Raw genomic sequence first — 15,308 nt, 5'->3', positions numbered from 1 at the left:
TGTGTGTGTGAGCACATACACCGCCATTCTTGGGAGATCGATACCATGGTCTGTGTGTGTTAAGACATCCTATGAAATTAATCTGTGTATCAGTGTGTGTCAGTGTGTGTGTGTGTGTGTGTGTGTTTATCCTGTGATGGCTGGTAATGTCATTTCTGATGGCCTGTTTCTTGTCAGTGACTGTGGCTGTGATGTCATGACCTGCTGCTTCAATGACGAAGGCACCCTATTGGCTGTCGGGCTGACCAATGGAACCATCCAGGTGAAGCCTCATTGTAGACAAGTTTATAACCCCATTGAACCCTATTAGCAGCAGGTATACTTACAATGTATCTGTGAGTGCAGGTCTCACACTCAGTGTCAACAACAAAGCATCCGAAACATTTAAGCCACAACAAGATCTACAAAAACTAGATTAACTAATAACTAGATTTAATGACTTACAAGAAGTGTTCGGTGTCCCTCTAATCATATTGAGAGTGTGTCATTCTCTTGCACTCATTGCTGTGTCTGTCATGCAGAGTGTAAGAGAATGACACTCCTTCTGCCTGCACTCTGTGTGTTTAAGGTATACCAGCCTGCAGACAGTACCTTCCTGTACCAGCTGAACAGCTCAGAGACTCTCCAGAGCAGCCTGCCAGTCACCAGCCTGAGATTCCTGCACCGGGACAACAGAGAGAGGCACTGCCTGCTGCTAGCTACGTGTGAGTGTGTGTCTGTGTCACCCTGTGAGACAAATCTAAGAGTCTCTGTGTGTGTGTTTGTCTTTGATGAATGGATCTGTGAATAATTGAATGTGGCAGGATGGCTTGCAGTGGTGAGGTGTGGTGACGTCACGGACCAGGAAGTACAGAAACCAAAACAATGGATGGGCGGGTGAAGCTGAACGCAACGGCGGTCAGCGTATTTAATAAATAAATAAACAAAACAAAAGATTTAAACAAACAACAAAACACAAAACAAAAAGGCGCGATGGCAAAACAAATAAACAGAAACAAGTATATTTTAAATATAGCAATTGTTTTTCGCTCGCTCTCCCGTGTTCTCCCGTACTCTCCTCTGTACACTCGCCTCGCAGCACGGACAGCTGCAGGTTCTTATACTCTGGCCGAGGGGTTAACTAGCTGTTAATTATCTTATTACCCCTCGGCCACAGTCTGCACGAGTTTAGTAAGGATGCGTGACTGTCAGCTCTTTAAATAATCAGTAGCTGATCAGCCATGCATCCTCACAAGGTTTTTAAATTATAAAATCAACAATAAATACACGGCACTTTTATCTGTGCCGCAAACAAAAATACAAATAATAATAAATAAATATATAGGGGCGGGACACTCCGCCACATTGAACTTAACTATGAATTTCTCTCTCTCTCTCTCTCTCTCTCTCTCTCTCTCTCTCTCAGATGCCAGTGGGTGTGTGCGGGTGTGGCATGTGGCTGGTGGACGGAGCCTGTGCTGTGTGCAGGAAGGGGGCGGAGACAGTGCCGGGGGGCGTGGAAGGCAGACCCTCTCTCTCTCCGTGTCTCCCTCGGGGGACAGGTTTATCACAGCAGGGTCCGACTGCCAGCTTCACCTGTACGACACGGAGACGAGGCAGAGAATACACACCTGCAGGGCCAGGTAACACACACCCACCCACACACACACACACACACCTGCAGGAGCAGGTATCTCACACACACCTGCAGAGCCAGGTAATAAACACACACCTGCAGAGCCAGGTAATAAACACACACCTGCAGAGCCAGGTAACACACACACACCTGTAGAGCCAGGTAACACGCCATGGTGGGAAATGTAAAGTCTGGCAACACATTTTCAGCTTGGATATAAATTAAACTTATAAAAATCAACAAGAAAAAGGAACGTTCCTCAAAAACTGGAAAAACTGTTCAGTACTATTTACACACTACCTATCAGTACTGCTGACTGTGAGAGAGGTTTTAATTAAACATAATCCGTAGCTCTGCCTGAATGTGGTAAAAATCAAACGACTTTAAAATTAGCGGGTTAAGGTGTATAAAAGCTTTTGCTTTAGGTATACAGTGACGGTTACTAGTTTGATTTGAAAATGGGGCGCAAGAGAACAGCACTTCGTGAATATTGTGCAGAATACCCTGCCCGACGGCTGAAGTCTCCGCGGCAGGACGAAGAGGGCCCATCTGCCTTGCCTGTGACTGTGTCCGGCTGTGCTAAAGCAGGAGAGGGGGAGCTCAGACTCAGAATAATAAGTTAGTTCTGTTCAACTATCTAATGTTTTGTTCTGTGCATATTATTTTTACTCAAATTTATGCTGTAAAGGTATGTGTAATACACTTTTATATGCTTCGTTTACTGCGGTTTATTTGAGACAGTTTTTAAATGTATATTATTTATTATTTTATTATTATTTATTTCTTAGCAGACGCCCTTATCCAGGGCGACTTACAATCGTAAGCAAATACATTTCAAGCTCATCTGTGACCAAACGTTATTTCAATTAGAATGGTGGTAACTATGGTTTTGTTGCATGTTGAATATGATAAAGGAGTTTCGCTAATGAGACGTTTTTCAATGGCATAGTGTTTTTTTGTTTTTTTTTTAAAGCATAAAGGTCATTTTCACCCATTCTCTGCTTGAATTGAAAAATAAAGATAAAAATAACCAGGTAAATTCTTTCTAAAATAAACGTCGATATTAATCGTCGATTTGGCAAAATAAAAATCGAATAGTAGCAAGCCTAGATATATAAAAACTGCACGTAGTGCTTGTGATGTAGTCGTGCCCGCCTCCAAGGGCATAAAGGACCCCTGACACAAATTACATCATCATTTTTCCTTTCACTGTCTAAACAGGGAGATCTATGAACAGATAAGTGACACCAAGTGTTATATGAGATTTTTCACTTGTGTTTTAACACTTACTGCGATTGTTTTCATGTGTTTTAATAAATTTACTTCAAGTTTTGTGCACTCAGCCGTGGTTGTTTTGTTAGTCCTCAGTGGTCTTGTGCCCCGCGCGAAGCCAGCAGCTCTGCTGCCCCTTCCCTGGGATCGAACACCTTAAGCCGGCTACTGGTGCTCTCTCAAGCTGCTAGCTTTGGTTGAAGTGTAAAATAAAAAATGTGATTTTTTTTGTTAAATATATATTAAAATAACGGTAATTGTTTGGTTACTGTTTTGTGTGAGAATTTTTCTCTGTTGTATTTTCTGGCTTTTTCCACAGAAATACTAATGTGGCTGCTGGGCTCAGCTGCCCTGCGTTAGACCGAGACACTCACGCTGGGTCAATCTGCTTGTAGTTTTCCCACAGTGTCTCGTTGCCACATTAAGATCTGCTTGCAGAATTAGTATGAAGACTATTAGGGCTCTAGCAGTAGGCTTTCCTCGAGTTGGTTAGCCAAAAGGCATTCTAGGTGGGCATTCCTATTTCACTCCTGTGGTAACTGTATGTCCCAGACTTGCTACTGTTCCCACCGGTACTTTTGTACACCGAACGAGGTTACCCTTCCGATTCACTAGCAGTTGCTGGGCTCAACTCTGCTTTGGGTCTGATTGCTTGCAGTCCTTCCCGCAGTGTTTCGTTGCTGCTCTAATCTCTGCTTGCAGTGCCATTGCGAAGGCTGTCAGGCTGACAGCGGGCTTCTTCTAGTCTTAAGGCTGTGTTGTATTAAGCCAGAAGCTATTCAGGTGGGCATCCCTGCATATTGCTTCTTCGGTAACTGTAGGTCACTGATCTACCACCTTTCTTAGTGAACAAGGTTACTGTAATGGTAATGTACCGTGTGCACCGTACTTTGTACCATGCACCGTACCGTACCGTGCACCGTACTGTACACCATACAGCATCGTTGCACTGTACCGTGTGTACCGTACCAGGGGTATCGTGTTTTGTACACCAGTACAGTACCATGCATTGGATGCTAAACCATACTGTATACACCCGTACCATGCTCCTTGCACTGTACCATACCGTTTGATTCATACTGTGTATACCATGCATTGCCCATCGTACCAGGGGTACCATGCTGTTTGCACCGTACTGTGCGTACCGTGCATTGTGTACTGTACATACTTGACCATTGCGCCGTACCATGCTTTGTAGCAGTACCGTACAGTACTGTGTGTACCGTGCATTACGCACCACATCGTATATCGTGCACTGTACTGTACCATTAACACTGTGTAGCGTATATTGTACTATAATAGTGTGGGTGTTAAATCATTCTATACAGTCTTGTAATCGTGCTTAGGCACAGTGCAGGTATTTGGAAATAACCAAGGCTACCATCCCTGATCTATCAGCGGATCTGGTTGTAGTCATTTGTCACTGTTGACGCATTGCCAGTTGCATAGCAACATTGCTGTGCGCATTGTTCAACACTTTCCCTTGGGTGCTAATAATATACAGTATGCTATACTGTTACAGCAATTACAGCTGACAGTCGTTTTGCATTGCACACTACTGCGATTTATATCATGCCGGGGTTACATTCTTGCCATGTATGCAAGACAAGTCTCCCCACTTTCACCTGGACAAGGCTCCCCTCCTTCCTTGGCTCAAAAAGAGAGGGTTGTATCCTCTCATGAGGGCTCTGTGCCTAGGGAAAGTAGGAAAACCTCATGTAGGAGACTGGCTTCACGGTCTTCCTTCTCCCTCCCCTTCTCTGGTTTCCCCGCCTAAGAAGAGGAGGAGAAAAAGCCACCAGTCTCATATATTGGAGAGCTCTGTGCAATCGCACTGCTACACCTGCTCCCTCTGCACCATTAGAGCAACAGTAGTACATGCAGAGTGGCAGCGGGGGATCTCCTGTCTATTGCTGCTTCTGAGGAGGTAATCGATCAAGAGTTCCTCTCTGAGGAGGATGACCCGGATAATGCAACACCAGTAACGCTTTTGCCGCTGATTAATAGGGCCACTGACATTTTAAATGTTCCATGGCCTTGTGACAGGCTGGCTGCAGGGAGGAACTCAGACCAGAGAGAGAAACACACAGACAGACGGTGATGATGAGAGAAACTGAGTGCGATGGTTGCACTCAGCGTTTAATAACAAAATAAAAGGTTTAAACAGAACACAAAAACAGGACACGGCACTCTACACCAAAATAAAATAGACAAACAAAACGTACTAAACAGTAAACAGACAGTGTACGGACAGACAAACGAAACACGGTGAGTGAGACACTTCTTTTCTTATTATTCTTATTATTATTCTTTTTACCTCCTTCTCCACACTCATTCTCCACTCACCGAACACCCAACCCCGAGTGAATGAAACGTGCATCTATATATACTGTTGTGCTGGGATTCAATTACTAATTAATTATTCACTTGAATCCCAGCACATGAATTCATTACGTGCAACCCCGTGCTCACATATTATTACATACTTTAAATGCACGTGAAACACAGACCCGTTTATATCCCGTGTACCAATGACAATACACCAACATTTACACACAACACGCAACATACAACATATAACACACAAATGCACACAGGGGCGGGGGACATTGCCACAGGCCTATAGATGAGAATGATCCTGCTCATTCTCAGGTGTCTCAGCCGATGCAACCGGATTTTCTTTTTGAGGTGCATTCATCCTAGGGTCACCCGGCTACAGCACCTGCTGCTTCACGTCCCTTGGGGATGCTGTGCAGTCTGCATGAGGCAGAAAAGCTTGGCTTGGCAGATTTTCCACCAGTAGATGCCACTATTGCATCATTGGTGCAAGCTCAAAGCTAGCGCTTTTGAACAAAGACGCTACCTGCCTGAATAAGCAATGCAGGATTTCGGAGATTATTCTCAAGAAGGCGTAATCCAGCTGGTGCTTTTGCTGCACGGCTGAGCAATTACAACAGCATATTGGTGGCTTACCAGAACTGTTTGTTAAAGTCTCTTTCACAGAGCCACAGACCCACACCACAGCAGCTTGAGGAGCTACGGCTGGTGAATAAGAACCTGCTCGGGATATCAAAATTAAATAGACAGGCAGTGGGTAGGAACCTTGCTTCGTTAATAGCGGCAAGATGTCAGCTATGGCTGTCTCCGGTGTATATAGTGGATGGGGACAAGGCACCATTGCTGGATGCTCCCATTACTCCAGGACACACTTTTGGTCCTGCGGTAGATGAGATGCTGCAGCACTGTCATTGGGCGCGGGAGTCTATGGAGGATCAGGTGCGTCTGTTTCCCAAGCGACCTCCCCCAGTACGTAGACCAGCTCCCAACTGGTGGCCAAGGTTCCAGCAGCCACAGAGAGCGGCTCAGCCGGTTCCTGCTAAAGCCAGAGGAGGGTTTCACAATCGACCTGCGGCTGCACGAAGAGGAAACGTCAGTAAGCTTTGCCATCAAGGACAGAGGTGGTGTTTGAAACACTTATGAAGCCTCCCTTTGAGCCCTTGCATTCAGCGGATCTGAAATATTTTTCTGTGAAAGCGGCTTTCTTGCTTGCGATTACATCCGCTAAGCGGGTGGGTGAGATGCAAGCTTTTTAGATTGCAAAAGCCTGCTTAATTTTTGCAGAGGCCAGGGTGAAAGTCACACTTTGCACCAATCCTGCTTTTTTGCCGAAAACCATCTCAGCATTCCAAATTAACCAGATGGTGGAACTTGAGGCTTTTCAATCACCTCCTTTTCAGTCTGATAGACAGTGGCAGCTCCATACACTTTGCCCAATGCGGGCACTAGCGTATTATGGGGACAAAACTCAAAGTTGGAGGCAGTCTGAGTAGTTTTCTTATCTGTTATGGGACTAAGTCCCATGAGAAAGCTCTGTCTATACAGAGGCTATCAAGATGATCACAGATATGTTTAACATTGCATATGAACGAGCCAACTTCATGGCAACTTCATGGACTTTGTTCCAGGGCGCTTCTGTCAGGGACATTTGCGATGCAGCAGTGTGGGCTACTCCCCATACTTTTACGTGGTTTTATCGTCTGAATGTCGTGGATTCACAAATCCCTGGGTTTGGAACAAGAGGGCGGCCTCGAGCTCGACCCTTGCAACATAAACATAGAGGTGAGTTCCCCCTCAATTTTTCCAGTTGGTCTACAGTAGAGGAATAAGGGTGTCTAATAATAATAATAATAATAATAATAATCCTTGCGACAGCTTTGGTATGTCTACCCATGAGGTAATGGTTACATTACATACTTGATAGGGAATGTTAGTTTATTATCATAACCCTGGTTCCCTGAAATAGAAATGTAACCATCAACCTTCACGGTCGCTGCGTCTATGATTGCAGCAGTCTTGAAGGAAAAATGTGTATTTGTGTGATTGTTTATTCCCTTGGGGGCGGGCACGACTATGTCACAAGCACTATGTGCAGCTTTGGTATATCTGTTTAGGTTAGATGGTATTAAAGGACTAATACCCAAGAGGTAATGGTTACATTTCTATTTCAGGGAACCAGAGTTATGATAATAACCTAACGTTCTACTTACTAGTCATTTTTATGTTGCCTTCTGCTTGAACTTGTACTTGTTGTCTGATTTGGGTAGCTTCCAGAAGTGCCTTTTCCTTCAAAACATAGGCATAACATTCTTGGCAGTCTTGTTCCTAGTTTACCTTGACTTGAATCTCACTCCTGCTCCAGTTACACTGACCTGTCCATGCACCAGACATTAAACAAGAGTCTTTCAATTAAGGTGTTGGGTACAGGAAAGCTTAATGATAAAGAAACCAGAACAGTAATATTTGGAGCATTTATGCTCTTCAGTAAAGTGCACCATTTTTTTCCCACAGTGTCTGTTGATGGGTGATGTTTTTCAGACATGAAAAACTTGTCAGAGAGCATCCATTTTTAGCTTGGATGTCATCTGAAAAGCTTAAACTGTTTCACATAGTTCAGCAAAGCTTTCTTCAAAGTTAAGCATTACATTCACTTTAAGTAGTTTTCCTCAGAAAAATCAAAACATTTCTCCAAGTAGGCCAAAGCAGACGGGTAAAAGTCCTCTCAAATTATCAAAACCTGTAAGGAGTAAGTTGCTTCAGGGCAGAGCTGGCCTCAAATCCAAAGAAAGAATCTGTCATTCTTTAGATTTTTAGACAGTGTGACCATGATTTCATACATTTTGCATGCTGTTACTTCATTTTCCTCATAAGAACGTTGTCGTAGAATATTTTAAGTGCATTTTGTAGGCATTTCACATATACCATCACCTTCAAAATTATTGGCACCCTTGATAAAGATTATTATTATTATTATTATTTATTTCTTAGCAGACGCCCTTATCCATGGCGACTTACAATCGTAAGCAAAAACATTTCAAGCGTTACAATACAAGTAATACAATAAGAGCAAGAAATACAATAACTTTTGTTCAAGTAAAGTACAAGTTTGACAAACCACAATTCAATAATACAGCAGGTAATAGTGATAGTTACATCAGGATATGATTAAATAGTGATAGTTACATCAGGATGTGATTAAATACAAAGTACTACAGGTTAAAAACTTGGCAGATTACAGTATTCTGAAGTACAGGATTAAATGCAGTAAAATAGGGGCTGATAAGAGCAAAATAAAGCACATTTACATGAAGGGTGATAGTGTCCCAGGATACAAACAGAGGAGTTCTACAGGTGCTCTTTGAAGAGGTGAGTCTTAAGGAGGCGCCGGAATGTGGTCAGGGACTGGGCAGTCCTGATGAGCAAAAAAGGCTGTATAAAATAAACAACACAGGTAATGAGCTATATTTTATACTCAAATATATATGGGAAACCCATATTCTTTTATTCTAATACAATTGCTCAGAGAAAGTTTTTTTTATTAACAAGTAATAACATTTCTTTCTCAAAAAGATAGGTGTCAGAATTATTGGCACCCCTAAATATTCTTATAAATAAAATCAAACAAAATTAAATCTGCATTAACATTCTACTTTAAGTTCATCTCAGTCTTAAGGAACTGTATTGTGACCTTCCATGGCTTCCTGTTTCACTGGGGTATAAAAATGAGGTAACACCCATATTGAAATCCATTTGTCATCCATCACCATGGGGAAAGGCAAAGAACTCATAAATGAAAAGAGACAAATGGTTGTTGACCTTCATAAATCAGGCAATGGGTAAAAAAAACAATAGCTAAAAAACTAAAAAACAATAGCTAAAAAAACTAAATATACCACTTACCACTATTAGGGCAATAATTAAGAAGTTCAAAACCACTGGAACAGTGGTAAACTTGCCTGGTAGAGGACACAAGTGTACCTTGCCCCCAGGCAAAGGGAAATCCAAGGGCCAGAGTTGGAGAATTATAGAACTTGGTTGCATCTTGGGGTCCCCAAGTCTCCAAATCTACAATTAGACGCCACCTCCATGCCAATAGGCTATTTGGAAAGGTTGCCAGAAAAAGCCTTTATTGAGAGCAACCAACAAACGTAAGCGCCTGGAGTTTGCTAAACGGCATTGGCACTTCGATTGTAACCGGGTGCTATGGTCAGATGAGACGAAAATAGAGCTCTTTGGCCATGCACATCAGCGATGGGTTTGGCGTCCAAAAAAGGATGCGTGTGCAGAAAAGAACCTCATACCTACTGTAAAATATGGTGGTGGATCTTTGATGTTATGGGGCTGTTTTGCTTCCACTGGTCCTGGGGCCCTTGTTAAGGTCAACGGCATCATGAACTCTACTCAGTACCAGGACATTTTAGCCAAAAACCTGATTGCCTCTGCCAGGAGGCTGAAACTTGGCCGCAAGTGGATCTTCCAGCAAGACAGTGACCCCAAGCACACATCAAAATCCACAAAGAAATGGTTACTTGACCACAAAATCAACATTTTGCAATGGCCATCTCAGTCTCCGGACTTGAACCCCATTGAAAACCTGTGGTTTCAATTGAAGAGGGCAGTCCATAAGTGCAGACTGAAGGATATCAATGATCTGGAAAGATTCTGTATGGAGGAATGGTCTAAGATCCCTCCCAATGTGTTCTCCAATCTCATTAAACATTATAGAAAAAGACTCAGTGCCGTTATCCTTGCAAGGGGAGGGTGCACAAAGTACTGAAAACAAGGGTGCCAATAATTGTGGCACCATTTTTTTTGGAAATAAATTCATAATTTGAGAAATGTGTAATTTTGGTTGATTCCATTGAATCATTAATAAAGTCAAATATATTCCACATGTTGGAAAATTACAATATAGCTCAGTACTGGTATTATTTATTTTATACAGTCTTTTTTGCTCAAATTTATCAAGGGTGCCAATAATTTTGGAGGTGACTGTATCTTAAGTCCACACGTATCCCATCACCCTGTATCATGTTCAAAGTATTTCCACTGGGTTCTTGGACACTCGTCTTCCCCTAAGGACAAGAAGTAGCTCTTTAAGGCGGGCCAGCAATCGTGTAACCTCTTGACAGCAGGGAACAAACTGAGCCATCTTGTTGGCACATGCCTAGTACTTAGAGTCAACTATTCTTCAGACACAAAATCAAAAATTATTTTTAGTTCGTGGACACGTTTGACGGATAGCGAGAAGTGAGTGTAAATTTTGGTTACCGCACTCTTTGTCGATTTTAAGTATGTCAGCTGCATGATGTGCACAGTTGCAGTTTGCTTTAATGATAATAATTATGATAATAATTTAATGATAATGATGCAAGGATTTTATCCTCAAGCTTTTTTGTATACAGATTTGTTTCCCATAATTTACACAAGCATTGTCCGCTGCATAAGCAGAAACATTTTCCAAACTCACATCATGTTCAACTAATCTTGTGAACTTCTGATTGAATATAGCATCAGATGTTTTGCCATTGTCTTCATAAAAGTCCAAAAGTTTATTTTGCACACCAAGATCAGGTGTCCAAAAGTGCAAGAGGAAAGAGCTTTGTGTTCCCATGATTGGAAGCATTTGAAGCTACAGAAAAGTATGTTTTCATATTAACACATGAGTCAGCTGCCACCTAGAATATTCTAGCCTGCACATTTTCTAAGCACCTGTCAACAGAAGTATCAGCAAGCATGTCTGTAACAATTGAATAGCATTTTGTACGTGTGCATGACATTTTTTGTGCTTTGTCAGAGTATTCCACACGCTGCTGAGTAATAGGAATGTCCGTGATGAACTGTGTGGTAGACGCTGGTCAGCTCGGCAGTAGTTCTTTTGTTGTTGCTATATTTTGGCCTCACAAAAAAACTGGATAGTGATTTATTTTGTTCTTGATGTAGCTCATACCTTTTGTGCATATCACCAGCAGCATGTCATTTAATGTCATTCTGTCCTCCATGGGAAATTGTAAATGTTTTTTGGCAAACTTTGCACTCCGCTTTCTGATCATCCCCTGGCACTGACTTCACCCAGATGTGTGTTGTTGGATAAACATATACCGTAAGAAACGTTGAATAAGTCGATTTTTCTAGCCATTTTTGTGGGGCCCTTAAAAGGGGGGAGCGAGTAATAAACTGGTGCGACATATGCACCTGTGTGTCTAATATTAAACTACTGGACCCGTGCCACAATGGGATTACTGCAGTCACGGTCATGTCTCGCACAAACTTAATTGTCAACAACCCGATTTATTTGTTCAGAATCTATGGCATTCATGTCATGTAGGTAGAAACACAAAACCACTGTTCTAATTAAGTTTTAATTTGTTACTCTCAATACCCTTAGTCCTTTTGAATGTTAAACGCAAGCTTTCAGACTCTTGACTGACCTCTTCTCAAAATTCATAAGTGCACTGTGTTAACACAATAGCTGTCGGTCCCTCCCGAGCCATTGATTTGTCAACATTCAAACTGAACCCGCCTTCTGTTCGTTGTAACGGCAATGCAATAATAATGCAGGTTTCTTTGAGACTGGATAAAGTAGGACAGTAAGAAAAAAAAGAAAATGCTGCTCAACAGGTTTGAAATTGCACGTTGTTGAATTTGCCGAAATACATGTTAATCGCAATGCTGAAAAAACAGTACGTGACTGGAGACGAAACAAATACAAACTTAAAATGGAAAAGGAAACAAGCTGATAGGACTAGAGTGTTTATGGCCCAATGTAGAAAACATTTAGTTTGAATGGAGTACTTTTGATTGACTTTAGTACAGACTATAACTTGTTCTGCATGTCCGTGTAACACAGCGGTACACTTGTAAAGTATGGTTATGGTTTTCTGATTAACAAAATGAATGTATTGGTACAGCTGGAAATTGAATGCAATTGCACTGCATCGTAGGCAACACCAAAATGTTTTGTTTATACTGGTTATTGAATGGTGCACAGTTTAATTTTTTTTTTTTTTTTTTTTGCTTTTTAATTGATGAAGCGGCACGTTTAATACTTTTCTTTTCAATTTCAATTAATACAACAAATTTGTAAAAAGCCAGTGCAGCGAGAACTATTGTCTAAATATAGTTTTGGAAATAAATGTTCAGTAAAGCAAAGAATATATGTTCTTGAACTTGTTTTGTGTACTTGATAAGCTAAAATAAAATACAGGTAGTTTAATACAGATGTGATGTGCAATGTATAACTTGATTTTACGCTCTGTTAATTATTATTTATTTAAATATTGAAAAACAAAATTTCTAGCAGTTAAAAACGAAAAACACAAATTATTAATGGAATAAAATGTTGCAACCAAGGGTTATTTCGAAACTAAACCTGTGTGTTTTTTTTATCGGCATGTAGGAAAAAAATAAATTGTAAAAAAAGTATTTTAAACACAAAAAAGTGTTTTCCTAAAACTGAAGTCTCAAAATGGGGGGAGCGATTTTATGTCAGTGGTACCTATAAAACTATATCGATAGTTTAAAATTAGCTAGGTTACATAGACAGCTAATATGAAGGCAATATTGGTTTCAATATTAAGTAAAGCAGCCAGATGGCAGAAAAGCTTTCGTGTCCCTAAATTGAGAGCATGAAAGGTGATTGCTTTGTATTCTGTGTTCTTAGGTAAGTGACACCTTTGGCTAAATATTCCTTTCCCACAGTTTAAACTTCAAAGAAAATAGGCAAAAGGCTTACTCCCCTATTCTTCTCTCTTCTGCCCTTAGTTTTATTGCCTTGTGAGTGAAACACCTAAGGATGTTTTGAAGTGGTGTTCTCTTAGAGATAGAGAAAAGTGATCAATAATATTTTAGGCTTGTAAAACTTGCATCACTATGTAATTGTCTTTTCTGATAGGTTAAGAAAAATGGGGTGATGTCATAAGGGAAGCCTGTATTAATTCAAACATTGTATTATCTTGTTGATTCTATTATAACTTGTGCTTAAGGAAAATAGAGTACACAGCTGCTCTGCTGTATCTGATAAAATATCTTTGGTGAAATCTAGAAGTTCAGAATCACAATTATTTCTACCCATGGATGCATGAAGGAGAGAAGTCAGATAATAAAATTACATTTTTTGTGAATTCTACAAGTTGTCTCCCATTCTTTTGTTGTAGCTGCAGAATCTTTTTTTGCTTTTTGGTTCCTTTTTTTTAAAAAAAACTATTCACTGATGCTATACCAACCGTTGGAACTCAAGTGACTATACTTGCGCTACATTTTAAAATATTTAGAGCACCAGCGGAAGCGGACTGGCATAACCATAGTAACAATCAGGTAGTTTAAATTTAAAAAAAATTAACATTTCTCGGAAACTGAAATGTGATGATCGTAAATTGGAACGCAGATGGAAGAATTCCAAACTGCATGTTCATTATCTTATAAGAACATAAGAAAGTTTACAAACAAGAGGAGGCCATTCAGCCCATCTTGCTCGTTTGGTTGTTAGTAGCTTATTGATCCCAGAATCTCATCAAGCAGCTTCTTGAAGGATCCCAGGGTGTCGGCTTCAACAACATTACTGGGGAGTTGATTCCAGACCCTCACAATTCTCTGTGTAAAAAAGTGACTCCTATTTTCTGTTCTGAATGCTCCTTTATCTAATCTCCGTTTGTGACCCCTGGTCCTTGTTTCTTTTTTCAGGTCGAAAAAGTCCCCTGGGTCGACATTGTCAATACCTTTTAGGATTTTGAATGCTTGAATCAGATCACCGCGTAGTCTTCTTTGTTCAAGACTGAATAGATTCAATTCTTTTAGCCTGTCTGCATACGACATTCCTTTAAACCCGGGATAATTCTGGTTGCTCTTCTTTGCACTCTTTCTAGAGCAGCAATATCCTTTTTGTAAAGAGGTGACCAGAACTGAGCACAATATTCTAGGTGAGGTCTTACTAATGCATTGTAAAGTTTTAACATTACTTCCCTTGATTTAAATTCAGCACTTCTCACAATATATCCGAGGATGTTTTTGGCCTTTTTTATAGCTTCCCCACATTGTCTAGATAGACCTAGGAGTTTTTGTTGACTCAGAAATGTCTTTCAAATAAAATTCAATAAAATTCCTGACATTAGAGATCAGCTCTTACAGACTCCTTCTATTATGGACCTTTCCTCCTACTTTGAATTAACTAGACCTGATAAAGTTATGATGGAGGCTTTCTTGTTGGTTACTTTGCAAGAGCTGACAGCATTAGTTAGGCATATGCCAACCACTTGTGCCCTTGATCCTATTTCTACTAAACTATTAAAATATGTATTTAATGTTGCTAATATAAGCATTTTAACAATTATAAATGAATCACTTTCATCTGGTATAGTTTCCTGTGTACTTAAGGTTGCAGTGGTTAAACCCCTGCTTAAAAAAAGTAATTTGGATCCTACAGTTATTAACAACTATAGGCCCATTTCCAATCTTAGCCAAGGTCTTGGAGAAAGTTGTTGCCAAAAAAATAACTCAAATTTTTAGCTTGTAATGCTTTATTTGAGAAATTTCAGTCTGGATTTCGATCTGCACATAGCACTGAGACGGCTCTTGTTATGGTAGTAAATTATCGTTTGATAAGCTCAGACTCTGGCTTTCCTTCAGTTTTAATTCTTCTTGATCTTAGTGCTGCTTTTGATACCGTGGACTGTTCCATTCTGTTAAATCGGCTTGAGAGTTTAGTGGGTTTGGCAGGCGGTATCCATTCTTGGTTTAGCGCTTATCTTTCCGATAGGTTTCAGTATGTTTCTGTTGAAGTCTGATTTGTCAGAGGTTGTCTGTGGTGTTCCTCCGGGTTCTATTTTAGCTCCCCTGTTTTCATTCTATATGTTGCCATTAGGTGATATTATCCACAGGCATGGAGTGAATTTCCATTGTTACGCAGATGATACTCAGCTGTACTTGTCTTTCAATCCAGACAATTCCTATACTGGGGCTCTATTAGCTGCTTGCTTTGCGGACATAAAGTGTTGGATATCGCAGAATTTTCTGATGTTGAATTGTGATAAAACGGAGGTCATGCTTGTGAGTTCACAGCACCAATTAAAAATTGTTGATTTAGGGC

General features: G+C 40.7%; 1 protein-coding gene across 1 annotated transcript in view; it reads left to right on the top strand.

Moving 5' to 3' along the window:
- The window catches only part of LOC117399055 (dynein axonemal intermediate chain 4-like), a 48,229-nt gene that overhangs the window by 13,077 nt on the left and 19,844 nt on the right, over positions 1–15,308 (top strand). The window contains exons 3-5 of the mRNA XM_033998205.3: positions 178–262; positions 569–704; positions 1,406–1,622. Of these exons, the coding sequence (XP_033854096.3) occupies positions 178–262; positions 569–704; positions 1,406–1,622 (438 nt within the window). The remainder of the gene's footprint in view (positions 1–177; positions 263–568; positions 705–1,405; positions 1,623–15,308) is intronic.

Source organism: Acipenser ruthenus, chromosome 44 (assembly GCF_902713425.1).
Source record: "Acipenser ruthenus chromosome 44, fAciRut3.2 maternal haplotype, whole genome shotgun sequence".
NCBI classification, from domain to species: domain Eukaryota; kingdom Metazoa; phylum Chordata; class Actinopteri; order Acipenseriformes; family Acipenseridae; genus Acipenser; species Acipenser ruthenus.
Note: the sequence above shows the minus strand (reverse complement) of the source record. Positions and strands in the feature narration are given on the sequence as shown.